The sequence below is a fragment of the Hevea brasiliensis genome, chromosome 10 (assembly GCF_030052815.1).
Source record: "Hevea brasiliensis isolate MT/VB/25A 57/8 chromosome 10, ASM3005281v1, whole genome shotgun sequence".
Classification (NCBI taxonomy): Eukaryota; Viridiplantae; Streptophyta; class Magnoliopsida; order Malpighiales; family Euphorbiaceae; genus Hevea; species Hevea brasiliensis.
The window spans coordinates 11,457,695-11,485,662 of record NC_079502.1 but is presented as its reverse complement, the minus strand read 5'-3'; the positions used below and the strand labels follow the sequence as shown (position 1 = coordinate 11,485,662).

General features: G+C 34.2%; 1 protein-coding gene and 1 non-coding gene across 2 annotated transcripts; both read right to left on the bottom strand.

Moving 5' to 3' along the window:
* Positions 1-476: 476 nt before the first annotated feature.
* On the bottom strand, positions 477-27,299 carry LOC110649921 (receptor-like protein 6). The gene is made up of 6 exons (XM_058128538.1): positions 27,273-27,299; positions 26,851-26,967; positions 10,902-13,630; positions 9,003-9,010; positions 688-866; positions 477-644 (listed from the first exon to the last, which is right to left on the bottom strand). The coding sequence occupies exons 1-6, from the start codon at positions 27,297-27,299 to the stop codon at positions 477-479; spliced, it is 3,228 nt and encodes a 1,075-aa protein (XP_057984521.1).
* On the bottom strand, positions 20,729-20,836 carry LOC131169932 (small nucleolar RNA R71). Its single transcript, XR_009140877.1, has one exon. It is a non-coding gene; the product is annotated as a small nucleolar RNA R71 (small nucleolar RNA).
* Positions 27,300-27,968: the final 669 nt, after the last annotated feature.

Below are 27,968 nucleotides of genomic sequence, written 5' to 3'. Positions count from 1 at the left end.
AGTGCATAGCTTATGCACAACTGCATGACCACATTTTCCAAACACCAAAATCTGCCGAGACCTGCATAAGGAGGGTGCATGACTTATGCACTTCTGCATAACCACAAACCCTGAAAATCAAAACCCACCGAAAAGTGCATAAGCAGAGTGCATGACTTATGCACTTTTGCATGACCTATTTCTCTGAAATCCAAAACAAGCCGAAACTTGCATAAGTTAGTGCATAAGCTATGCACTCTTGCATAATCAGTTTTTCACACTTTTTTATCACCCACCGAATCATGCATAAGAGAGTGCATAAGTTATGCACACTCACTTTTCACTTATGCAGTCTTACACAACCAAATCCAAAATTTTCGTCGGCACCCATTTTTTCCCACCTCCCGTCTTTTCTGTTCATGACCGTCCGTTCACTTCCATTTCGCCCGGCATTTTCCCTCTTATTCTTCTCCACTCAACTTTCCGCCACATTAACCTTAGCTACCATCTACACCTTTCATCCAATCCCTCACCTCCTCCATCTTCACCATCGGGAACCATGGAGTCGCCTCCTCATTCTCCTCAAACTTCCCCTCTCCAGGTTTCGCCATTATCAATGCGGCCTCCCAACCCCGACTCCCCTCCACAAGAAACTCCTCCTCCACCTCCACCAACCACTTACAAGCGGAAAATTAGGTCGAAATCTACGCGACCCATTACTTCTGCACCTCCTCTCTCAAAGCGTAAAGAACCACCCACCACCCCAATGTCAGAACCTCCACCCAAAAACCCCAAAACCTCAGCCTCCACACAAACCAAATCACCCTCTTCCAGCAAAAAGCAATTGTCAGCAACCTCACAGGTCTCAAAACTACCTTGGTCCCTTCCTGATGCAACTCACAAAGCAACATTTAAACGACTTAAGGAAAGGAAGGTGCAACCCACTAGGTATATTTTTGCAGACTCTCTCCAGTCACTTGGTTTATTTGACAATGTGGTTGCCTACCTTGATGGTATGGGTTGGATGGAATTTGTGCACAAGCAAGAAATTGTTTATCCAGCTTTAGTTTTGGAATTTATTTCCTCATTCTCTGCCACCCTGAAATTGCATGATGTAGATTTTAAACCAACTATGAAATTTAGATGTTTGGGGCAAAATAGAGAGTTATCATTGGATCAGTTTCATAGCATTCTTGGTTTTACAATTGATGGGCTATTTAGAGTGCCATATACAGGGGTAGAGGTAGCAAACAAGGGTATTTGGAATGCTGCTCAATTTTGGAGAATTATCACAAACCAACCTCAGACTTTTTCTACTGGCAGATCAAAAACCTCTCAAATACTTGACCCTGCACTTAGGTTTATTCATAGACTGATTGCTAGCACTATTTTGGGTAGAGGGACTAGTTCTGGTGCTGTGGGGAAATCTGAATTATTCATGTTATGGTGTGCTTTTCACAAGGTCAAGGTTTCTCCTGATTATTTCTTTTGTGAGCATGTGTTGCATATTGCCACCAAATCCATAGGTGACATTGTCTTGGGTGGCCTCACAACTATCATAGCCAAGCATTTTGGTTTTAATCCTGAAGAGCACCCAATACCAGCACTTGTGGACACCTTATATTTTGATGCTGCACACCTATCCAAAATAGAGTTCAGTTTGCCACATTCTGACATTGCACAACCAGCAGCAGAAACTGAACCCACTACACAACTAGAAGCCCAACCTGTCCCATCACCCCACAAGACTCATCAACCTACCCCACCCTCAATCTGCACAGACACCCCAAAGAGCCTGCAGACACCCCACACCTCCTACAGCTGAACCCTCCTCATCCACAGCCCCTCCTGCATTCAACACTAAAGCCTTATTCACCTATCTTGAAAGGCTTAGTGATGATATATAATTTGTGGATAGGAAGCTTGACATTGGTCTTGATACCCTTAAGGATCGTCATGATCACCTATTTGACCTTGTCATGGAAACCAGGGACAAGCAGAAAGAATTGAAGGAGATGATGAAGAAACTCATGATTTTTCTGGGAATGCCACCTCCACCTCCATCACCTCCTCCAGCACCATCATTTCGACAGCAGCCAGATGCAACCAGCCCCTTAGCAACATCTATGGATAAGGGCAAAACAATAGAACTAGATTAGTTTTTGTTTTACTTTTGTTCAAACTTGTAGGACTTTTTCTTTGTAAATATGTTCAAACAATTATAGTTTGTTTTGAATTCTGTTAGTTTGTTTTGAATTAGTTTGTTTTGAATTCTGTTTGTCTTAAAGTTCTATTGGATGGCCATTACATTAGTTTTTCATTGATTTTCATTGCCTTTACTACCCTTTTGTGCATAATGTTAGTAGTATGCCCTAGAGCATATCATTTAGTATGTATCTTGTACATATTTTATTAATAAAAGGCATTTCCACTTTTCCTTTTACATAATATATTTATGTGTAATAGAAAAGGTCCATTGATATTTTGTTAGAAATATTATTCTTAAGTTGTTAAGAATATGAGTGACAATATTTCTAGCACAAAGTATCATAAATAGGTTCACAATCGAGGATACTTCATAATAAGGACATGACTTATCCAGAAAGATTGTATTCATGTTTGTTCCCAAGTTATTTATATGAGATATAAATAAGATGGAATGGTGAGTCTCATGCCATATAACAAACATGATAGGCACTTATAAATGATAAGTAGGTCAACTGGTGACACTTATGACAAGCACATGGAGTTTACTCTTGTCAATGTTTTGTCATAAATCATATCGTGCATATAATCTTTAGACTGAGATAGCACAGTTATCTTGTATATAGGTAGTTTGAGTTTGATCGCTTTCATACTTGTACTGTGTATGGGTATATGGGCATTTGTTGGCTCTACTAGTTATATATGGAGGTAGGTGTTGATCAAGATGGAATCTGTTCCTCTAAGTAAATAGAGATAAAATCCTATGTTCATTTAATTGTTCTTGATGTTTCAAGTTCTGGCAGACAGATAGATTCATTAAAAGAGTTTCTGATGAGAAAAATCTTTTAATCAAGAACTGGAATTAAAAGAGAACATAATATTCATAGCAAATGGAGTTTGACATAAACCATGACTCCAGCTTGAGTTGGGATTTTGTAACAGAGAGATTCTAGTGCATGGTAACATATGATTATAGGTTCATTTAAGGTAAATCTTATTACTAATTGGGTGGCCATGGCATGCTATGCTAGGTGTTAACCATGGTCTATGAGGTTCATAAAATGATTTAGAGAAATCATTTATGGTAAGAAAGAGTTCTGATGATATTAAGAGTTGATATCATGTCTCATTGCCAATTAGTGATGAGCCTAGTAAGTCACACACATACACAAGTTATCACCTATTTAAATATGATTTAATTAATTAATTAAAGAGTTTAATTGATTAATTAAATAGATTTGGTTTGCAATTACATTGCAAAGTACCTAGCATGACTTGAAACCAAATCTAGATTATTGGATGTGTAGTATAAATTAAATTTATATTTAAAGTGTTTAAATATGAATTTAATTGATGAGAAATTAATTAATAGAGATTAATTAATTAATTTATATTTGATATAAATTAATTAGAAGAAGAAAATAATTATTTTGGGTTAAGAACTCAAAATTAAGACACGGGCATTTTGGTCATTTCACAGTGTGACACGTGGCACCATGAGATGGTGACACATGGCATAACACATAAGCTTGCCAAATGTTTTTTAATCATGTAAGATGATTAAAATCAAGATTAAATATAGGTTTGACACTTGGCACAATGTGATTGGGTCACTTAAACCTAGAGCTAATCAAAAGGTGACATGTGGCTAGGGTTTAATGTGTTAACCTAGCTATTTAAGTGTGGTAATGAAAGAAAACATAACCAGCAGCCTCTCCTCTCATATGTCACGCCACTTTGAGCCTCTCCAGCTATTTCTCTTCATCTCTCATCAATTCAAAGAGATTAGCCATCAATCTCTTGAATTAAGAACACTAGAAATTGTTTCTAGTGTCCTGTTTACATCTTTAATCTCTTAAAAGGCAGAACTTGATTTTCTAATTAATAGAAAAAGCTTTAGAAGCTATTCAAGGGCTGCCATAGGTGTTCTTGGTGTGGACAAGCTCGAGGACAACATCCGTGTCCTGAAGACGAATCTCAAAGGCGCAGACACGCTGCAGCACATCAAGAGGTTAGTGTAATCGTTCTTGATTTAATCTAGGGTTCTAAAATTAATCTGATTAATTTTAAAATCTTAAATGGCAAATACAGATCCAAAAACATATTAAAAGAGTTTTAATATGTTGTTTATCATTGAAATCAAATAAATAAAAATAAATCTTGCATGGTGCATGTGACACTAGGTGAAAATTTTTGAATTCAATGGTATAAACTTGTGTTTTTCACGCCTGTTCCTTCAATTGGTATCAGAGCCACTATATTTGCCATTTAGATTGTTGATTATATAATTTAATTGTGTGTTTGATCATGAGATCAAGAGATTCATTGCTGGTTGGATCATGAGATGTGGCGTCACACATGGAGAAGCCACCATTGGTGGCGGCAACAATGGTTCCATGGGTGATTCAAGGTTTGGCTTTTAATTCTGCAATTGTTGTATGATCTAAGGCCTATTCTTTGACTAATTAAAGTGTTTAATTAGTTGTTTTAATCACACAATTAAATTATGATTCAAATCAGAATTTTTAAAAATGTTTGAATGTGATTCAAATCTGAATTTTAAAAGTTGTTTGAATGTGATTCAAATCTGAATTTTTAAAGTTGTTTGAATCATATTTAAATCTGATTTTTTAAAATTGATTCAATAAAATTCAGATCTGATTTTTTAAAAAAATATTTGAATGTGATTCAAATCTGATTTTTTAAAAAATATTTGAATGTGATTCAAATCTGAATTTTTTGAAGTTGTTTGAATGTGATTCAAATCTGAATTTTTAAATTTGTTTGAATGAGATTCAAATCTGAATTTTTAAATTTATTTGAATCATATTCAAATCTGTATTTTTAAGTTGAATATGAGATATTCAATTTAATTTAAGAATGTATGTTTTATTTAATTGTTAAATAGTGATATGCATGATGGATGATCATGGACTATAAAAGACCAATGTGATTGGATTTATTTCTTTTATGTTTCTTTGGGATTGTAAATTAATTAATTTATTTTAATTTATTTTGGGTATGTATTATTAAGTTTGTAATATTTTTTGGGTTGTAATTTCATTTATTTAAGTTCTTGTAAATTCGCCTTGGTATGCCAAGGATTACTATGTAATATTGGATTGCAAGAAGTTCAAGGAGGTCAAGAGCATTGGTGGGACCAGTGGGAGGAATTCAATATCAAGTGTTGATTATGTACTCCTTCAGCAACTCTTGTAAAATGAATGAATGAAATGCACCTAGGAATGCCCTGATTCAATTCTTGGTGGCTCAGAATTGAATCCCTTAGAAAGTCCATGATCATACCATTTTTACTGCTTATCCATGAATGCATGAGATGTATGGGAATGTATGCAATTATATGATATATGCATGCTAAATGGATAATGTGCAAAGTGAGACCTAAATAGTAATTAGGATGGCTATAAAATCTTCCAAACAAATGATTAAGTTGGAAATGCTATAGTTAAAGTAATTATAACATAAGCCCTCCATTGGGGCAATTATTTTAAGAAATTTTAAATAGTTGCATGAGATGCAATTAATTTAAGAGATTTTCTTAAGAATAATTGTTAAGCATGAGATGTTGTAAATATGTAAATGGTTTGGTGGCCAATATTGGATGTACCTGAGGACATTAAAATTATTTACATAATTACTGGCTCAATGGGATCAACTTAACTAATGCAAGATAAGTCAATATTGGATGTACCTGAGATTTTGAGCATTAGGGGCTAGCAAAATGATTGAACCTCACATGAGATGTGATGGGCAAGGAGTTGCTCACTTATAGTTTATTGTAATTCCAATAATGGATGTACCTGAGGATGATCAATAGAATTATAAGAATTCAATCACCCACTAGAAATCCATCCAACTAGGATTTCCATTTTCTACTTTGGAAGTGTAGGATTCGCTAAGTTAGTGGGAGGACCAATTTGATTAAAAGACCATAATCATTTTGGTTAATTACATGATACATTTACTAATTAATCTGGTTATTTTCTGCAGTTAATTTTCTGATAAAAATGAGCACAAAACAACCACCACCATCCAATATCCTTGCAAGCATACTTGATCACAACAGGTTGACAGGACCTAATCTGTCTGATTGGCTAAGAAATTTGAAACTTGTCCTGAACCTTGAACATATAGGATATGTTCTAGACTCAAATGTTCCTGGTCCCTTACCTCCAGAGGCCACACAAGAGGAACATGAAACTTTGGACAAGTGGAAGGAGAATGATATGAGAGCTAAGTGTTACATGCTTGCTTCCATGAGTAATGAGTTACAGAAGCAACATGAGAACATGCAGAGTGCGAGTGAGATCCTCCTTCACCTACAAGAGTTGTATGGTGAGCACAGCAGAAATGCTAGGTATAAGATATCTAGGCAGCTATTCCGCATGAGGATGTCTGAGGGACAGAATGTTGGGGATCATGTCTACAAGATGATTCGGCTGATTGAGCAGTTGGAACATCTTGACTTCAACATGGATTTCCAACTACAAACGGATTTGATCCTTCAGTCCTTCCGAGTCTTTTTGGGAATTTTGTGACAAATTTCCATATGACTAAACAGAATGCACCTTAGTGAATTACTCAACATGCTGGTTATTGCCCAAAAGAATATGCCAGGCAATAAAGGAAAAGAGGTAGCTTTGGTTGCAATTTTTTTTTTTGCTGGAAAGTCCAACAAGAAGAAGGGCAATAAGAAAAAGAAACCTCAGATTCCTGGTCCTTCCAAGAAAATAGCTAAACAGAAAAGGAAGACTAAAGCTGATAAAGGCAAAGAAAAGTGTTTCCACTGCCAACAGAAAAGTGTTTCCATTGCCAGTAAGAAAGTGTTTCCACTGGCCAGAGTATAGCAATCTAAAAGAATGCAATGCCATGGTGAAAACCAACTCAAGTTCAAAATATATTTGGCACTTAAGGTTATGTCATGTTGCAGAAGATAGGATTGCAAAATTGGAGAAAATGGGGATTCTATCTTCATTGGGCTCTGAGCCTACTCCAACTTGTGAATCTTGCCTTCAAGGTAAAATGACTAGATCACCCTTTGTTGGACAAGGGCTAAGAGCTGAAAATATTTTAGAGCTAATACATAGTGATGTATGTGGTCCATTTAAAGAAATGGCTAGAGGGGGCTTTCATTATTTTATTACCTTTACTGATGATAAATCAAGGTTTGGGTATTTGTATTTGATGAAATACAAACATGAATCTTTTGAAAAGTTCAAAGAATTTAAATCTGAAGTAGAAAATCAAACAGGAAAGAGTATTAAAGCTCTTTGATCAGATCGTAGAGGTGAATATTTGAGTACTGAATTTGATGAATACTTGAGAGAGCATGGCATTGTTTCTCGACACTCCTCCGTGAACGCCACAATGAATGGTGTATCTCGAAAGGAGAAATCGTACCCTATTGGATATGGTACGTAGTATGATGAGCTATACTGATATGCCAATCTCCTTTTGGGGATTTGCATTAGAATCAGCTTTGTATATTCTGAATAGGATTCCATCAAAATCGCTTCTTCCACACCTTATGAGATTTGGCATGGAAGAAAACCAAGTCTTAAGCATGTTAAGATTTGGGGTTGTCCACTTATATCAAAAGTCAACACCGATAAATTGGAGACCAGATCGTAAAAGGTCGATTTGTTGGATATCCAAAAGATAGTTTTGGATATTATTTTTATTTGCCAACTTCACAAAAGGTTGTGAGAAGTAGAGATGCCACATTTCTTGAACAACAGTTTGTTCAAGAATGAGGCAAAGGAAGGCAAATAGAGTTAGAATTGGAGAATTCGACCAACCAATGATCGATGGATATAGATCCATCTAGTCAACCTATACCCATTGATGAAACATCTACAAATTGTTCCTCGTAGAACAACCAGGGTATCTCACCCACCAGTGAGATATGGTTTTCTTCATGAAGAAGAATAAGAGTTGTCTACTAATGAATAAGTAGATCAAGTAGATTATCCACTTACCTATGAATAAGCTCTATCATATATAGAATCTTAAAAAAGGAGTGATGCTAAGAAATCATAGATTGATTCCATTTATAATAATCAATTTTGGGATCTTGTTGACTCCACCAAGGTATTGTACCTATAGGGAACAAATGGGTTTTCAAGAAGAAAATTGGTTCTGATGGAAAGGTAGAGACCTATAAGGCAAGGCTAGTAGCGAAAGGGTTTCGCCAAAGGCAAGGAATAGACTATGAGGAGACTTTCTCACCTGTTGCCATGCTTAAATCAATTAGGATTTTATTAGCAATAGCTGCATACTATGATTATGAGATTTGGCAGATGGATGTCAAAAAGCTTTTCTCAATGGATACATTGAAGAAAACATTTTCATGGAACAACCTAGGGGATTTGAATCCCAAGATGGTTCTAAGGTATGCAAGCTAAAGCGATCCATTTATGGGTTGAAACAAGCTTCGAGGAGTTGGAACATCCGTTTTGATGAAGCCATTAAATCCTTTGGTTTTATCAAAAATGAGGATGAGCCATGTGTATATAAGAAGGTTAGTGACAGTGCTATCACTTTCCTTGTCTTATATGTGGATGACATACTGTTGATAGGTAATGATACATGTATGTTGACGACTATAAAGGTATGGTTGTCAAATTCATTCTCCATGAAAGACTTAGGGGAGGCAATCTATATTCTTGGGATTCGCATCTATAGAGATAGAGCGAAAAGAATAATTGGTTTATCCCAAAGTCTATACTTGGAAAATGTGTTAAAGAGGTTTAACATGCTTGATTCCAAGAGAGGATTGTTACCGGTGACAGCCATACCTTCAATGCTAAAAAAATAAAAATAGGAAAAATACTAATAAAGGTAATATTATAGATATCTATCAAATTAATTAATATATTAATATTACTCTATTTATTAATGCAAAAAATAATATTGCATAATTACAGTTTTTAAGAAATCATACTTGTAATAATATACAAGTACATAAAAATAAAATAATTAGGTTTAAATGTAATTGTCGTTTTTAATTTTTTTTATTGATATTGATCTTTAATCAAAATTAAATAAAATTCTTTTTTACTTGTACATTTAGGAAATTTTAAACTTAATAATTATCTTTGATTGATTTATATTATTTATTTATTTTCATTTTTATAATTCATAGAGATTAAATATTCAATTTTAATTAATATTCATAATTTTATAAATATCAATATCTTGTTTCATGGAAATAAAAAAAAAAACGTTGATGAGAATTAACTTACTAAAAAAAATATGCAACAAATATATATATATATATATATATATATATATATATATATATATATATATATATATATATATGTGTGTGTGTATAGAATTTTATTTTTATATATATATATATATGTATGTATGTATATAGAATTTTACTTAATGTTGTAATATCATTACTTTTAATATTAACCTAATTGAATTTCGATATAAAATTTGAAAAATAAATTAAAAATTTTGACTAAAGAAATTAAAGAACAAAAAGAGTCAACCATTATGAGTTGGTACCCATATATAGGTTACAAAGTACATAAGTAAATTCGACTAATATGATTATTTAATAATTTTTTTGGACTATTTAGCAACTTAATTAAAAAATGTTATATATTAAAATATATGGATTTAATAAAAGAGTATATGTAAAATATGACTAAAAAATTATTGATATTTCTATTTTGATAATTATAAATTATATATATTAGCTAAAATAAGATAATTGTTTAATTAATTTGTATGTAAACTTATATTATATTCAAATCAAATTGATTATATATACAAGTTAAATTTTAAGTACGATTGTATTTTACCTCTATCAGAAATAATTACAAAATTTAAATATAAACCATTATAAGTTAAAATTATTATTGCTTAAGTATAATAATGAAAAATAATTATAAAAATTATTTTATAAACGCGTGAATTGAGTTTAAATTAAAATAAAAATAAAAATAATAATAATAATTAAATTTCAATTAAAATTGAGTTTATATAATTAAAATTTAATATATTTAAATTAAATTCTAAATGAAAATATAATTATTTTGATTTTAGAAAAAAAATAGGTTGTCATCAAAATAGGAAGGAAGAGATATTATAAATTGTTATATAAAAAAAAAAAATTAGAAGGATAATGACATTAAAGAATTCAAATTAAAATAGGAGACTTTTACTATGCATATCAATTCTTTCTAATTAAACTTTTTAATTGTTAATAAGATTTCTTATAATTACATTATGAAAAAGAGCAAATTTATAATTATTAATGTTTTGTAAATATGATAAGAATATTTTAGTTTGTTAAAAAGTTCAATATTTTAGTTTGTTAAAAAGTTTATCCCATCATCATTCGCACATTTATATATATAGATAGATTATAAATTATAGATAATTTAGAAAAACATAGCATGGACAAACTTGAATACACCCTGGTCAACAGATCAATCCCATACATTCGGACCTAGAACTTGACATATTAAGTGAAAAAAAAAAAAAGTAACAGTAGGAAATACAACCAAGACCAGATAGAGTTTAGCTATAGAAGTGAAAATAACATTGCAACAGTAGCTCAAAACCAAAACCAGAAGGCTGCCAAGATCAATAATCTACCCGATAACATTTAATTTCAATTTCTTGTGTTTGTCTTCCTTTGCCTCCTCAATAGTTTCCTTCCAAAAGTTTTCACAAACCAATCATGTTTTCTTCTGGTGACCTCATTCCCAGCAACCACTCCAACTATCAAGCCACCTGCATAACCTATCAGTATTATCATCCAATTAATTTTAAAGAAAGATCCCGAGTCTTCTTCTGTGATTGTCGGGGGAGTCGATGGAATAGTTTCAAAACTTCCACATTTCTTTTCCAAAAGAGCTCCGCACAGTCCTGAGTTCCCTTTATATGAGTTGCCATCAAATGTGTCAAATTGTTTTCCTTGAGGTACAGGACCTGAAAGATGGTTCCAAGACACGTTGAAATACGAGAGGAAAGTGAGTTGAGATAATTGCGAAGGTACATGTCCTGAGAGCTGATTGCTAGAAAGATCCAAGCATTCCAATTCTCTCATGTTTGCCAAAGATGATGGTATATGACCAGTGAGCATGTTGTTGGAAAGGTTAAGCAAATGAAGCGCTGTAAGATTTCCAATGACATTTGGAATCACCCCTTCAAATTTATTACATGAGAAATCAATGGCCGCCAAAGTGCTTGGAATTTTCAAATATTCTAATTCGAAGCCTTTGTTAGTCATGATTAATGAGTAATCATAACTGTCATATGAAATAAATGGAAAATATTCCGATTTATTTTCACCCATATATGTCATTTGACTTCTGTCTATAATTTCCATGGCATCCCATATCTCAAAGTATGCAGTTGGCAAATCCCCAGTGAATGTATTTTGAGATAGGTCAATGATTTGAAGCTTAGGGAACTTACCAATTTGAGCTTCCTTTAATGCACCATAAAAGCCATTGGATCTCAAGATGAGGACTTTCAACTTTGGAAGATTTCCTAACCAAGAAGGAAAACAATCATGTAATTGATTTTCACCGAAGTCGATAAATTCTAACATTGAACAATTTGCCAGTGATCTTGGTAGTTGCCCTTGCAATTTATTCTGGCTTAAATTGATAAAAATCAAATTGCATCCATTTCTCCATGCTGGGGAAATACTTCCATCAAAGTGATTGGTGGACCAAAGTGGAATTGAGAGCAATGATCCTTGTAGCATATTAGACCGAATGTCTAAAAAGGTCAAATGAGCCCATTGAAGAACAACCGGACCTTCCTCAAAACCAGTTAAGAAGTTATGAGAAAGGTTCATATATGTCAATGAATTTCTGCTTATGTTCCACACCCATGAAGGTATCAGGCCCTTTATGTTGTTTGAGGAAAGGTCTAGGAGCCGCAACTCATTTTGATTGTGCAAGAAACTGGGGAACCCACTAAGGTTGCAAGAAGCCAATCCTAATTTAGTAAAATTAGGAACGGTGGCAAGTGCGCTACTTTCTGTGAGCAACCGTAATTTGTTGTGTGATAAGAACAAAGTCCGCAACTTTTTGAGCTGAAAGAAGATATTCACATCCACAACACCAGATAAATTGTTTGAATCAAAGTTGAGAATTTTAAGATTCCTGAGGTTAGAGAGAGTGCTTGGAATGGAGCCTTGCAATTTGTTTGATGGAATTTCCAATATTCTTAGTTTAGAATGATTATTAATTTGAGATGGGATTTGACCTGATAATTGATTATTGTTCAAATACAAGTATTCAATACTTGCCTCGGAAATGAGGCACGATGGGATTTGACCAATGAAATGATTATGGTCTAAATATAACTCAAAAAGCATGGTCAGGTTCACAAGCCAAGAAGGGATTGGGCCAGTAAGTTGATTATAGCCCAAATCTAAACTAGAAAGATGAGTCAAGTTCATGAGTGAAAATGGGAAGTCACCATTCAATCCGACAGAATAGAGAGAAAGGGAATTGAGATCGGACAGTTTACCGACCCAAGACAAGGAAGTAGTTGGGGCCCGGAAGTTGTTGTTTGAGAGAGAAAGAGTGGTAAGCTTGGTAAGGTTACCTATGGAAGAAGGGAGTTGTCCATTGAAATTGCAAGAGTCAAAGTCCAGATATTCCAAGTAGGCAAGGTTTCCAATAGAGGAAGGTAACTCTCCAACAAAATTTGTTTCAGAAAGGATCAATGATTCAAGGAGATTCCCCAATTGGAAAGCGGGCAAATAACTTTTGAGGTCAAGATTTTTGCTTATATCAAGTTCTTTTAGGTTTGGAAGCTGAAAAATTCCAATTGGGAATTCACCTTGCAACCCGCAACTACTGAGACGGAGAGATTCCAAAGATGAAAAATTTGCCAACATATCAGGTACCGTTGAAGAAATGTCCACTCCTGAGAGGTCCAATTCCTTCAACTTGGTCAATTGTTGAACTAGATCTCTGAGACTAGGCTTATAGAGCTTCACTTGTTCGGAATCATCAGAAAGATCAAGAGAAATCAACCCAGATAGATTGAGGACTTGTGATGGAATTTGGCCAGAAAAATAAGATTCAGAGAGGCTGAGATGAGTTAACCTTGAGAGCTGGCCTACTTGAGATGGTATCTGAGAGTAGTTGAAGTTGTTGTAGGCAAGATTGAGGGTTTGAAGGTGAACAAGGCGGAAGAGGGTGCTGTTGGAGTTGATAGAGCCAGAGAGACAACTGCCACTAAGGTCAAGGCTGATGACATGATTAGTTTGGTCGTCACACTCCACACCATCCCATGAGCAGCAGTCACCTCTTTCTCCATGGATGAGTTTCCATGATTCCAATTTTGAAGGGCCAAAAGAATAATCACAAGTATTAGATATGATGAAGCTTTTTTTGAATTGAAGCAAGGCCAAGCTCTCATCATCATGGCATCGCAGCTGCAAAGAAGAATTAAAAGAGTGAGTCAATGCTGAAAGATGGAAGAAGAAGAAGAAAATGTAAAGCAATATCCCGTAAAAAGATATCTCCATAATCTTTTTTTCTTTTCTGTTAACTACTATAAGTTTAGTGATTAAACTCCTAAAAGAGGCCTTAATTTATAGCCAGAATTATGTTTTACATTTAATGCAACTATTGACTTTAAAATCATCATTTTTGAAGATAATTGAATTAATATTGCCGTCATATGTGAAATTTTATATTCAAAATTTATTAATAGGCATAAAAATGAAATCACAGTAATTAAAACCAAAATTTAAATTCTATAATTCTAATATTTAGACCATTTCAATAAAAAGTGAAAGTGCATTGGATTTCTATCTATCAATAATATCAAAATTTCTAAATTGAAAATTAAATAAAACGGGCTAACGAATTTACCCTTTTTTAATTAATTAATCATAATAATATAATAAATATATAAAAATTTATATTTGCAGCATCGCTTGGGTCTTAAAATATAGATATATATACCTCCAATTATCCTGTGCAGCTGAATTAATAATGTGAAAGGTAGATGGAGAAGGGAATCACAGGACTTGGACAGTCAATAAAAATATACGTCTTATTGGCGAAATTCTAACCCATTTCAGGGTTGACTAGTAAGACAGATAGAGACCTGAGAGTTCATGTTTCTTGTTCCTTTTTCTAATTTTCAATAAATTTTGTTTATATATGTTTTCTCGTACCCAGTTCCGGGTGCTGTAATCAAGGAAATGATCGTTTCTCTTAATAAAATAATTTTATTGTTTATAAAAAAAAAATTTGTTTATATATATATATAAAGAGATGCATTAGGCTAAACCATTAGATTCTTTGGACGGAATATCAGTTTGAAAGAATCAACAAAAATGATTTAATTTTGATTAAATAACATTTTTTTAAAAAATATTTAATTGAAAACTTAATCGATCAAATTTCCTTATTAATTATTTCAATCTTCTTTTTCTCATATTAATTACTTTATTAATACATTACTTACATTAATTAATTACTTTATTTCCTTTTATTTATATCAATTTTGTTCCTTTAGTCGCGTGATCACATTATATATATTTTTAATTAACAAAAAAATTTATAAAAGAAAAACTTTGGGGGGCCATAGCCCCCTCTGGTCAACCTTAAGTTCCGCCTCTGATTAAAATGTCTTTATTGACTGCCATAAACTCTCTCTCATCAAGCTGGGATAGACTTGGTACTTCATCATAATCTTGATTAACTTTTATTAAAAAAAATTGGATTGTTTTGATTTATCTTTGTTTATTTATGAATTACAATACTCAACAACATTAGTTTAATTAATTGACAAATATGAATGTTTTCTTTATTAATTGAGATTCAATTCTACTAAAAATATTTTTAAATAATTTAAAGATTATAATAATTATATCATGTGGATGTAATTTCACTTGGCCCTACAATTTTACATAATGCAATTAATAAATGGCGAGGTCCTAAAGTCTCCAAATATCAAATTCTTCCAAGTGTCAAAGTCCTGCCCAAAGTTTACTCCTAATCTATCTCCCTTAATAACAATGTGAAAACGACGATGTTTATAAGCATGATTATTTTGTTTGATTTCTGAGAGTTTTACAATATTTTCACATCAATTTGTTTTCTTGTATAGAATTTCTTGTTGGAACTTTTGTGGAATAAAGTTTTTCCACGAAAATTTCAAAAACTAAATCCTTTGTTTTAAAAAATATTTTATAAAAAAGTTTTAACCTCTTTTAAATATGCATACTTTTTTTTTTTAAGTAAGAATAATTTATTAATAAAAATGGAATGAGAGGGGAAAAATCCCAAGACCAACAAGAACAATTTATTAATAAATGTTTGTTGCAATTAGAAAAAGGTCCTAAAAATAAGAGCTAAAATAGTTAAAAACTTTTATGATGAACATATCCGTACTATGAGATTCAATTATTTATAATACTACTGAAATATTTGTAACAACGTTAGTAATATAGATTGTATTTAATTTAAATGAATGATTTATTTTTTGTTTATATTATGTTTTTTAGATATTTTCTATATTCTTTCAGATGCTTTAATTTACACTGAACTTAACCTAAAATTATTTGTTTATAACTTAAATTATTTTTATAAGTATTTAAAGTTAATTAATTAATTTTTATCTTATTAAAAATTATATGATTATTTTTTTAAAGAAAATTTAATAATGTTATCTTTACTTATATTGCTTTTTAGTTCAAATCTTAGGTTAATGTCTAAAATATATACATTTAATTTATCTTAATTCTTCTAATTTTGTTTTTATTTAAGAAAAATTAACAATATATATTATTTTATTTTATTTTTATTGATATCTAAACTCTAATTAAATCTAGTTATAGGAGGCTACATGAATTTTAGTGATACTCAAATTAAATTTTAAAAATTTTTATGATAAAAATTAAAGTTAAGGAATTACATTGATTTTTATATTTACACTTTTTTTTTTTTGGAAAATATTTTGCTGTAAGAGGCATGCATTTTTTCTGAATTACTAATCTAATAGTTTCATAAATGGAGAGCTGAGTTTTATTTCTGATATATTTGGCTACATATACTCAATCCTACCATTACTAGGTCTCATATGGGAAATAATTGGATGAGTAAAACTTACGAAAATGGGAAAATGATTTATACATATCCAATAAGAAATTTGTAAATCTGTCAATTGAAAGACTGATGTTAATTGATGTCAGGAATGGCTCCTAATTGTTTTCACGTAATGCAATTAATTAATGGTGGGGTTCTAAAGCAAGTAAATATCAAATTCCACCAAATGCCAAAGTCATATCTCCAAAATATTTTTAAAATTTTGGGATGTCATTCTCTTATATGCTAGCTGTGAAGACACTCGCAAAATACAATTTCAGCAGCTCTTATGCTACAAGTCATATGTTAACTCTGAATGTACAGTGATAGGAGGTTTCAACTCTATTCTTTTCTCCAATGAGAAATTAGGAGCAAATACTACTTCCCAAAACAAAATGCAAATGTTTCGGAATTCTGTTGATGAATGGGGACTAGTCTAGGTTTTTACGGGACCACCTACCACTTGTAATAATCGACGAGACGGTTCAAGAACGGTTGGATCACTGTCTAGCTACTGCCTCTTGATTAGTCTCTTTCCCTACTGATGACTATGGATCTGATCATCGTCCACTGCTAATCACTACCTCTCCTTGAAGAATAAAATCCAAAGCCCCTTTACGATTTGATAGTTGATGGAAACAAATACTTGATATGGAAATAATCATTTCTGAGGCTTGGCAGACTCCTCAGACAGGCTCTAATCCTTTTGACGATTTCACCAAACACAAAAAATGTAAATATGATCTTACCATTTGGAGGAAGTCTTATAATCAAAATTCTTCCTTTAATATCAAACATCTCCAATCTCAGATAGCTCATATCAAACATTCTTCCAATGGCAATAACATCTTTATCGTGCGACAATTGGAATCTAATTTAGCTATTGAGATTCAACGTGAGGAAGCTTTTTGGGCCCAAAAAGCACCACAATCTTGACTTAAAATGGGGAACAAGAACACCTATTCTTCCATGCTCAATTAATTCAACGACGAAGAAGGAATTTCATTGAAGCCATTAAGGATCACACAGGGGAATGGGCTTATGGACATGACAATGTTAAACCTGTTGCTATGCACTATTTTGCCAACATCTATACATCGGGTAATCCTATCATTCATGAGGATATGCTACCTAATTTCCATCCTTGAGTTACACCACAAATGAATGTGGATCGCATTAGGCCCATTATGAAGTTAGAAAGGCAGTTTTCTCCATTAACCCCTTTAAAGCTCCAGGAGCAGATGGCTTTATAGCATCATTTTACCAAACATAGTGGCACATTCTTAGACAAGATTTGATAGCAGCAGTTCTTGCTTTCTTTAATACTAGTAAAATTCCCTGAGTTTTTTATTATACTGTTTATCTTTGATCCCTAAGGTAAAAAATGTGCAAACTATGAAGGATCCTTGGTCTATAGGATTATGCTTGGTTTTTTACAAGATTATTTCCAAGATCTTGGTTTATCGATTACAACCATTCATGGATGATCTTAAAGGGGAAGAACTGAGTGCTTTCATTCGAGGAAGTCTTATTTAAGACAATATCCTTATTTCTTATGAAATTATGCACAAATTTTCTTAGAGAACTAATACTAATAATTGGGGAATGGTAGTGAAATTAGACATCAATAAGGCTTATGAATGTGTGGAACGGCCACATCTTCAACATATGCTTAATAAGTTTGGTATTCATCCTACATGGGTTTCTTAGATCGTGGAATGTGTCTCCTCATTCTCTTATTCCATTCAATTAAATGGATATCAAACTGAGTTGTTTACTTCTACAAGAGGTATCTTGAAGGAGATCCCTTATCTCCTTATCTCTTTTTATTTGTGAAGAAGGGTTGTCTGATTTGATTAAGGAGAAGGGTATATTTGGTCAACACATTTCTCAGAGGGGTCCTACTATTGCTCATCTTCTGTTTGTGGATGATTCTATTATTCTTTCTAAAGCTAATAATCAAGAAGTCACACTGATTCATCTCATCAAGTTCTCCAACAGTATGCTGCCATTAGTGGTCCAACTATTAATCTTCAAAAATCTGCTATAGTCTTTAGTGAAAATAATCCTACAGAATTGATGCATACATTTTGCATAGTCATTTAGGTTTAATTTCTTAGCCATTTTATTTGATTATTAGTCACTTTTAGCTAATTTCATTAGTTATTTAGTTAGTTTTTCATAATTGTCAATTTTGGATTAATTAGTAATTTTTACTTTGTTTTGTAGGAAAAATGGTGTTTTTGAGGGACTAAAAAAGAAATTTTGCCATTGAGGAGTGATTTCTACAGCCAAAGATGTCAAAAACAAGTTTCAAAGTTGAAATATGCATTGGCCAAATTGAGCATAACTTGCCGCATAAGTTATGCAGATCTACATAAGGAGAAGAAACATTGTTCCAATACCTGCCGAAATCTGCATAAGTTGCCGCATAACTTATGCAAATTCGTGCCTCCCTTATGCAGCCTCACAGAATTGTGCATAACTTATGCGCTTGGTCATGCAGTTTCGCATAAGAGAGCCAGAAACCAGCTGAAAACTGCATAAGGGACTGCATAACTTATGCAGCCCACTTATGCAGTCCCATAAAGACTTCATTGATGAGCTGGCAGAAGATTCCCTCAGAAAATCACACCTCAAACACACCATTTTAGGGCTCCATGTCAGAAAAAGTTATAAATAGCCCCTTATCCCATTTTAGAAAAGAGAGGAGAAAGAGAGGAAGAAAAGGAAAAGGAGAGGGCAGCAGCTGAAGAGTCAAAAATCGTCTCCCACACCATTTCCAACCAGATTTGGAGATTTCTTTCTTTTCTTGCATATTTCCTACCTTTCTAGTATTGGATTTCTTGTTTCTTAGCTTAGATTAAAGCTTTATTTCCATATAAACTCAGAATATATTGTAAATATTATGGATAGTGAGTAGTTTTTATTTGATCCTGGAGTAAGGGATGTAATATTTGAGATATTTTGTGGATTTTGATTGGGTAATCCATATTTTGTGGTCTTAATGAGTTTTATTCATTTCTTGTGTGCTTAATGACATGCTTAGTGTAGGATCCCATTAAGTGATGTTCTTAATCCATGGTTGAGGCACCGAAAGGAGAAAGCCTTGTGATAGATAATCAAGAAATTGCACTTAATTAACTTGGATCTAGAAATAGACTAAGGATTAAGAGGATTCACAGATTAATTAAAGAACTTAATAGGTCTTAATTAACTCTAACTCCACGAAAGTAGGATTAGATTGATTAAGGCACTCTTTGTCCCACTCGAAAGGGTATTCAAAGAATTTAAGAATTAATCTCCTTAAAACCCGTAAGTTCCACAAGATTGGATAACCAATTAAAATCCCAAAATAGATTGAATATGAACCCCCGAACTCCGGAATCGCCTTTTTATCATTGTTAATTTCTAATTGAATTTAATTGCTTGCCATTTTAAATTTTGCCATATTTCAACTTGCTTATTTTAATTTGATGCAATTTTAGTTTAATTAATACATTGTTGAATAGACTATTAATCTCACACACATAGAATTCACATTTCAATAGCTATCAATTTATTATTTTAATTTCAAAAATAGTCCAAATTAGTTAGAATTTTTATATCAAAAATTCAATCATTAACTCAACTCCTCGTGGGAACGATAACTTTTCTATATTACTTGTACGACCCGTGCACTTGTGGTTGGGCCACATCAAGTTTTTGGCGCCGTTGCCGGGGAGTTGTTTGTTTAAGATTGAATTCTTGATTATTTTAGTTGTTTATAGTTTTATCTTTGTTATCTTTTCATTTTGTGTTTGTTTGTTCTTTTTCAGGTACTCTTAATCTTTTATGAGAAGAGCTAGAAGCACAAGTGACACATCCTTATTGTTTGATCCTGAAATTGAGAAATTTTGTAGAGCCAACAAGAAAGAAACCAGAAAAAGGAAAGACGCCTTGAGAGAAACTGAAATTGAAGCAGACATGGCTGATGAAAGAATTAGAATTGGTGGTGGTAATGCTGAAAATGGTCGAAACAATGAAAATGTAGCCCAAGGTGAAGAAGTTGTTAATGCTAATGTGCCTAGGGGAAGTATGATGGATCATGCTTTTCCTCGTTTTGATGACTTGAGAGAAAGTATAGCAAGACTAAGAATTGATGCAAATAGTTACAAGATGGATTTTGGGGTTCTTCAAATGATTCAAAATTCTCAATTTAGAGGACATCCTTCTGAAAATCCACACACACATTTAAAGAAGTTTACTATGATTTGTGATATGCAAAAACAACCTGGAGTATCTGATGATGCAGCAAGATTGAAGCTATTCCCTTTCTCTTTGAAAGATAGAGCATTGGATTGGCTTGATTCTTTACCTCACAACTCCATTACAAATTGGGAGCAACTCACTGATGCATTTCTTGCACAATATTTTTCACCTGGAAAAACTCAAGAATTGAGGAATCAAATGACAGCTTTTAGACCAAGAGAAGATGAAACTCTCTATGAGTCATGGATGAGATGGAAGGAATTAGAGAGACAATGCCCACATCATACCATTCCAAAATAGATGATAAACCAGAATTTTTACACAAATGTCACTCCTGCAATTAGAGGGATTATTGATGCTCAAACAGGAGGAGAATTTATTATGAAGCATGAAGATGAAGCTTATGAGTTATTGGAGAAAATTGCAAAGAATACTCATCTTTAGAGTAGTCCAAGAGGACCCGCTCCAACTTAAAAGAGGCAAGCTGTTGGAATGTATGACCTTGATCCATTCAACATGATTAATGCAAAGTTTGATGCACTTACAAATGTTTTGGCTAAGAAGATGGAAGATTTAAGTATGTTGGTTAGTTCATTATCATCATCTGGAAGTTCACAACAAGTTGCTTATGCAGAGGGAACTACCAGCTGTGGAGTAAACTATGGAGAGCAAGCTGCATATGTTGGTAATTATGGAAACAAACAAATGGGAAATCCTTACTCTCAAACTTATAATCCAACTTGGAGGAATCATCCCAACTTTTCATGGGGAAATCAGCAAAGTCAAGTTCCAAATCAGAATTTTCAACCACAACAACAACAAGGAATTCCATATCAGCAAAATAGGCAACCATTGCCTAATTTTCAGCAGAAAAATATGAATCCTCCACCAAAACAGCAAGAACAAAGTTCCACCACAAAAGCTTTATTACAACAGATTCTTGCTAACCAAACTAAGCATGATGAAGAGATGAGAGAGATGAAAGCAAGGCTAGAACAGATGCAAACACATAACAGAATGTTGGAAAATCAGATTGCACAACAAGCATCTTCCTCAGGTACCAAGTCTTTTGGAAAACTTCCAAGTCAACTGGAAAACCCAAGAGAGCAGTGTCAAGCTATTACTTTAAGAAGTGGGAAGGTTGTAAATAATGAGAAAAGTGAAAATAGTGAGAAGAGAGAAAATGAGAAAGAAACTTATGAGAGTGAAAAACAAGAAAGTGAGAAAGAAAGTGCAGAAAAATGTAAAGAGAAAATTGAAGAGAAGGAAGAGAAGTATATACCTCCAGAGCCTTACAAGCCACAACTTCCCTTTCCACAAAGATTTCAAAAAGCCAAGCTTGATAAGCAATTTGGAAAGTTCTTAGAGGTTTTGAAGAAGCTATACATAAATGTGCCTTTTATTGATGCTCTTTCACAAATGCCCTCTTATGCAAAATTCTTAAAAGAAATTCTCTCAAACAAGAGGAAACTTGAAGACCATGAAACTGTAGCTTTGACAGAAGAATGCAGTGCTATCCTCCAAAGGAAACTTCCTCCAAAGCTCAAGGACCCAGGGAGTTTTTCAATTCCATGCCACATTGGGGAATCATGTTCTACAAAAGCTTTATGTGATTTAGGGGCTAGTGTTAGCCTCATGCCCCTCTCCATTTATGAGAAGCTCAATATGGGAGATCTTAAGCCAACCCACATTTCTCTTCAGTTAGCTGACAGATCAATTAAGTATCCTGAAGGGATTTTGGAGAATGTGCCTCTAAAGGTTGGGAAGTTCTATATACCTGTTGACTTTGTCATCTTGGACATGGAAGAGGATTCTAATATTCCAATTATCTTGGGAAGACCCTTTCTAGCTACAGCAGGAGCATTGATTGATGTTAAGGGAGAAAAATTGACTCTTAGAGTTGGTGAAGATCAATTGGTTTTCAATATTAATAACACTATGAAGAAGCATCATTCTGAAGCTGATACTTGTTTGAGAATAGATATCATTGATGAGCTAGTTGAAGAACACTTAAGAAAGAGATATCCGAAAGATCCACTTGAAAATTGCTTGGTTCATGGAGGAGGCATAGACTATGATAACCCTCATGTGGCTGCATATGCTCAACATTTAGAGGGAAGTCCACCATTCATTTCTGCTCCAGTTTTTCAACTCACACAAAAGGAAAAAGTCGAATCTAAGCAACCATCATTCAAGGAAGAAGATGCACCTAAGGTAGAACTTAAGCAACTTCCTTCTCAGCTCAGGTATGAATTTCTTGGCACTAATAACACTTATCCAGTAATTGTATATGCAAACTTGAGTACCTTAGAGGCTGATAAGTTGTTAAGGGTGTTGAGGCAATTTAGGAAAGTTTTAGGATATACCATAGATGACATTAAGGGAATAAGCCCACACTTTTGCATGCACAGAATTATTTTGGAAGAAAATTGTAAACCATCTATTGAACATAAGAGGAGGTTGAACCCAAATATGAAAGAAGTTGTTAAAAAGGAAATTTTTAAGTTGCTTGATGCAGGGATTATATATCCTATCTCAGACAGTACTTGGGTGAGCCCAGTACATGTTGTCCCAAAAAAGGGTGGAATGACAGTGGTCAAAAATGAAAATAATGAATTAATTCCCACAAGAACAGTGACTAGTTGGTGAATGTGCATAGATTACAGAAAATTAAATATTGCCACTAGAAAATATCATTTTCCACTTCCCTTCATTGATCAAATGTTAGAAAAACTGGCTAGGCATTCTTATTTTTGCTATTTAGATGGTTATTCAGGATTTTTTCAAATCCCTATCCATCCAAATGATCAAACGAAAACCACTTTTACTTGTCCATATGGAACCTTTGCTTATAGGAGGATGCCATTTGAGTTGTGTAATGCACTAGCCACTTTTCAAAGGTGCATGATGACAATCTTCTCAGATTTCATTGAAGATATAATGGAGGTTTTTATGGATGACTTTTCTGTTTATGGATCTTCATTTGACATATGCTTAGCTAACCTTTCTAAAGTTTTGCAATGATGTGCGAATCGACCTTGTGTTAAACTGGGAAAAGTGTCATTTCATGGTTCAGGAAGGGATAGTGCTTGGACATTTGGTGTCTAACAGAGGAGTAGAGGTTGATAAAGCCAAGGTTGAAGTGATAGAGAAGATGGCTCCTCCTACCAATGTCAAAGGAATTCGAAGTTTTCTAGGACATGCCAGGTTCTACAGATGCTTTATCAAGGATTTTTCTAAAATAGCCAAACCTTTGTCTAATTTGTTAAGTCATGACATACCATTTGTATTTGACTAAGAGTGTTTGGATGCCTTTTGCAGGTTAAAGCAAGCTCTTATCACTGCACCAATCATGCAACTGCCCGATTGGAGCTTACCTTTTGAAATTATGTGTGATGCTAGCAACTATGCAATTGGAGCTGTTCTTGGTCAAAGAAAGGACAAAAGGGCTTATGCTATTTATTATGCTAGTAGAACATTGGATGAGGCTCAAACAAATTATGTAACAACTGAAAAGGAATTCTTAGCAATTGTCTTTGCATTGGAAAAGTTCAGACCTTACATTATTGACTCAAAGGTGGTTATATTTTCAGATCATGCAGCCATCAGGTATTTACTCCATAAAAAGGAGGCTAAACCTAGGCTCATTAGGTGGATTCTGATGCTACAAGAGTTTGATTTGGAGATTAGAGATAAGAAGGGAGCTGAAAATGTAGTTGCGGATAATCTTAGTAGGTTAAAATTGGATGATGAAGAAATGGATGAAGTACCTATTGATGAGTTTTTCTTGGATGAACAACTATTCTCTCTTGTTGCTAAATTACCTTGGTATGCAGACTTGGTGAATTATCTATCTTGTGGAGTTTTACCTCTAGGAATGACATGGCAATAAAAGAAAAAGTTTTTGCATGAGGCAAAATTTTATAGATGGGATGATCCTTTACTCTTTAGGAGATGCTGTGATGGTTTAATAAGAAGATGTATTCCTGATGAGGAGACACAGAGTGTTATGCATCATTGCCATGCTTCTGATTATGGAGGACATTTTGGAATCTCTAAAACAGCTAGTAAAATTCTGCAGGCTGGTTTCTTTTGGCCTAATCCTTTTAAGGATGTGAGGAAATTTGTGTTAGAATGTGATAAATGTCAAAGGAGTGGAAATTTGTCAAAAAGAGATCAAATGCCCCTAAATGATATTCTTGAAGTGGAATTGTTTGATGTCTGGGGAATAGATTTTATGGGGCCATTTCCTCCTTCATATGGTAATAAATACATTCTAGTTGGAGTTGACTATGTGTCAAAGTGGGTGGAAGCTATTGCAACTCCAACTAATGATGCTAAGGTGGTAGTGAAATTCTTAAAGAAATTTGTTTTGAGTAGATTTGGAGCTCCAAGGGCTGTAATTAGTGATGGGGGTTCACATTTTTGTAATAAGCAATTTGAGAGCTTAATGAGAAAATATGGTGTAGTGCACAAGATAGCTACCCCATACCATCCTCAAACTTCAGGACAATTTGAAATTTCTAACAGAGAACTCAAACATATCTTGGAGAAAACAGTGAGCAATTCTCGGAAAGATTGGTCTGCCAAACTAGATGATGCTTTATGGGCATATAGGACTGCTTACAAAACCCCTATAGGAACTACTCCCTTTAGGTTGGTGTATGGTAAGTCTTGTCATTTACCTGTGGGGCTAGAACATAGAGCATATTGGACCATTCAGACCTTGAATTTTGATCTCAAGCAAGCTGGTGAGAAAAGGCTATTGCAACTTAATGAGCTTGAAGAATTGAGGATGGATGCCTACGAAAGTGCTCGTATTTATAAAGAAAGAACTAAAGTTTGGCATGATAAGCATCTTAGGAAAAATGAATTTAAAGAGGGTGATTCAGTTTTATTGTTCAACTCAAGATTGAAATTGTTCCCTGGAAAACTTAAATCAAGATGGACTGGTCCATATAGAGTTTCTAAGGTTTTCCCTTATGGAGCAATTGAAATTTGGAGTGAAAAATCTGGGAATTTTAAGGTTAATGGGCATAGATTGAAACATTACATAACTGGAGACCCAATAAAGGGAGCAAGCTGTTACAAGCTCTCCAATCCCTCACCTCTTTTTAGTGAAATGCATGAAGAGTCCAGCTAAGGACTATAAATTAGCCCTCTTGGGAGGCATCCCAAGTTCTTTTATCTTGCTTCTGTTGATTTACTTTTATTTACATTGCTTTTGTTTTTATCTTAAATCTCCCCAAATTCAATTTTTGACATTGTTGAATCTTGTCCCTTGTAGATGTATTTCAATGGAGGAAGGTTGGTGAACTGCTGGGGAGTGACTCTTAATCTGAAATTTTGTCCTTCAACTCTCCCAAGATTGATTTATTTTCACTGCATAACCTGTGCAGGTCTGCTTCTTAGTTTATGCAGAAAAATGCAATTTTCAGCAAAGAAGGGTCTGCAGCACATGGCTTATGTTTCTTTGTGAGGTTGGGTGTGTAACTTTTAAGTATTTGTGCTTATCATGTTAATATGATGGTAAGTGGGTCATTTTTGTAGTTTTGAGCTTATTTGGGTTGTGAGATTCAAGGTGGACATACTGCATTTTCTTGGCATAACTTGGGGAGTCCATTCTCATTTGTGGATAGATGCAACTTTATGCAGATTTTATTGAGTCTTAATGTGCTAAATGTTGATTTGCAGAATTTGAATTGAAATGGCATGATTCACAAATGCCACTCATGCAGAACTCACTTCTACAAGCTTGTTTGATGCAATTGTGATGGATTTTGTATATATTGATGTGTTTTTGGTGATAATTTCTCATGATTTATGCTTTATAGAATTACATTTCTGCATTCTAGTGTATTTTTCAAACTTGCAATTCATTTTCAATTGTAATCTCAATCTTGTTGAATTGTGCATAAGTAACTGCATAGCTTATGCAGCTTTTAGATCACAAATTTTGCCATTTTCTCATCTTGCTAAAAACTGCATAAGGATGTGCATAGCTTATGCAATCCTGCATAACCACAATTCTTGCCATTTTTCATCTCTGTTGCAAACTGCATAAGGATGTGCATAGCTTATGCAATTCTGCATAGCCACATTTTTGTCAAATTTCATATCTGCCGAAACTTGCATAAGTGTGTGCATGACTTATGCACTTTTGCATGACTTCAAATCCTGCATTTTCTCTTTCTGCCGAAATCTGCATAAGGAAGTGCATAAGTTATGCACTTCCGCATAACCACATCTTCTGAAATCCCAAAATCTGCCGAGACTTGCATAAGGGAGTGCATAAGTTATGCACTTCCGCATGACCACACTTTCTGGAAATCCAAAACCTGCCAAGACTTGCATAAGGGAGTGCACGGCTTATGCACTTCTGCATGACTGCATTTTCTACACTTCCATTATCAGCCGAAACCTGCATAAGTCAACGCATAAGTTATGCACTTTTGCATAACTGATTTTTCACACTCTTTATCTTTCACCGAAACCTGCATAAGAGAGTGCATAACTTATGCACACTCATTCTCCCCTTATGCAGTTTTACACAAGTCCTGTGCAAATCAAAAAAATTTTCGACACCCATTTTCCCACCTCCCACGTCCCGTCTTTTCTGTTCACGCCTTTCCACCCACATCCATTTATCCCGGCATTACTCTTCCTCTTCCTCTCCACTACTTTTTTTTACCGCCCTTTACCCTAGCACTCCTTTGCCCCCTTTACCTTCTCCATCACCTCTTCCATTTCCATCGTCGACAACCCCATGGAATCGCCTCCTCATTCCCCTTAAACCTCCCCTCTCCAAGTCTCGCCCTTGGTAATGCGGCCCCCAAACCCCGATTCGCCTCCACAACAAACCCCTCCACCACCTCCCACAGCCACCTATAAGAGGAAAATCCGGTCGAAATCTACCCGACCCATGGCTTCTGCACCACCTCTCGCAAAATGCAAAGAACCACCTACCACTCCATTATCAGAGCCTCCACCCAAAAACCCCAAAACTTCAGCCTCCACACGACATGGGGTTGGCGTTTCTACCTCTACCCCACAAGCCAAATCACCCTCTTCTAGCAAACAGCAAACTTCAGCAACAACACAGGTATCTAAACTACCTTGGCCCCTTCCTGATGCAGCTCACAAGGCAACCTTTAAGAGACTTAAGGACAGGAAGGTGCAACCCACAAGGTACATTTCTGCAGAGGCCCTCCAATCAGTTGGTTTATTTGATAATGTTGTTGCCTACCTTGATGGTTTAGGTTGGATGGAATTTGTGTATAAGTAAGAACTAGTTTATCCAGCTCTAGTTTTGGAATTTATTTCCTCATTTCTGCTATTCTGAAATTGCATGAGATAGATTACAAACCAACTATGAAGTTTAGGTGTTTGGGGCAAAATAGAGAGCTATCATCAGACCAATTT

Bases quoted from the DNA above. Each gene is read 5' to 3' on its own strand.
- LOC110649921 (XM_058128538.1), bottom strand. From the start codon at position 27,299: ATGGAAATGGAAGAGGTGATGGAGAAG. The intron at 13,631-26,850 runs GTGCATAACTTA...TCTTCTTTGCAG, and splicing joins GAAAGTGTGGTCATGCGGAA to CTGCGATGCCATGATGATGA. The intron at 645-687 runs GTAGATTTCGAC...TGGTTGGTGGAG, and splicing joins GTGCAGAAGTAATGGGTCGC to GTGGAGGAGGAGTTTCTTGT.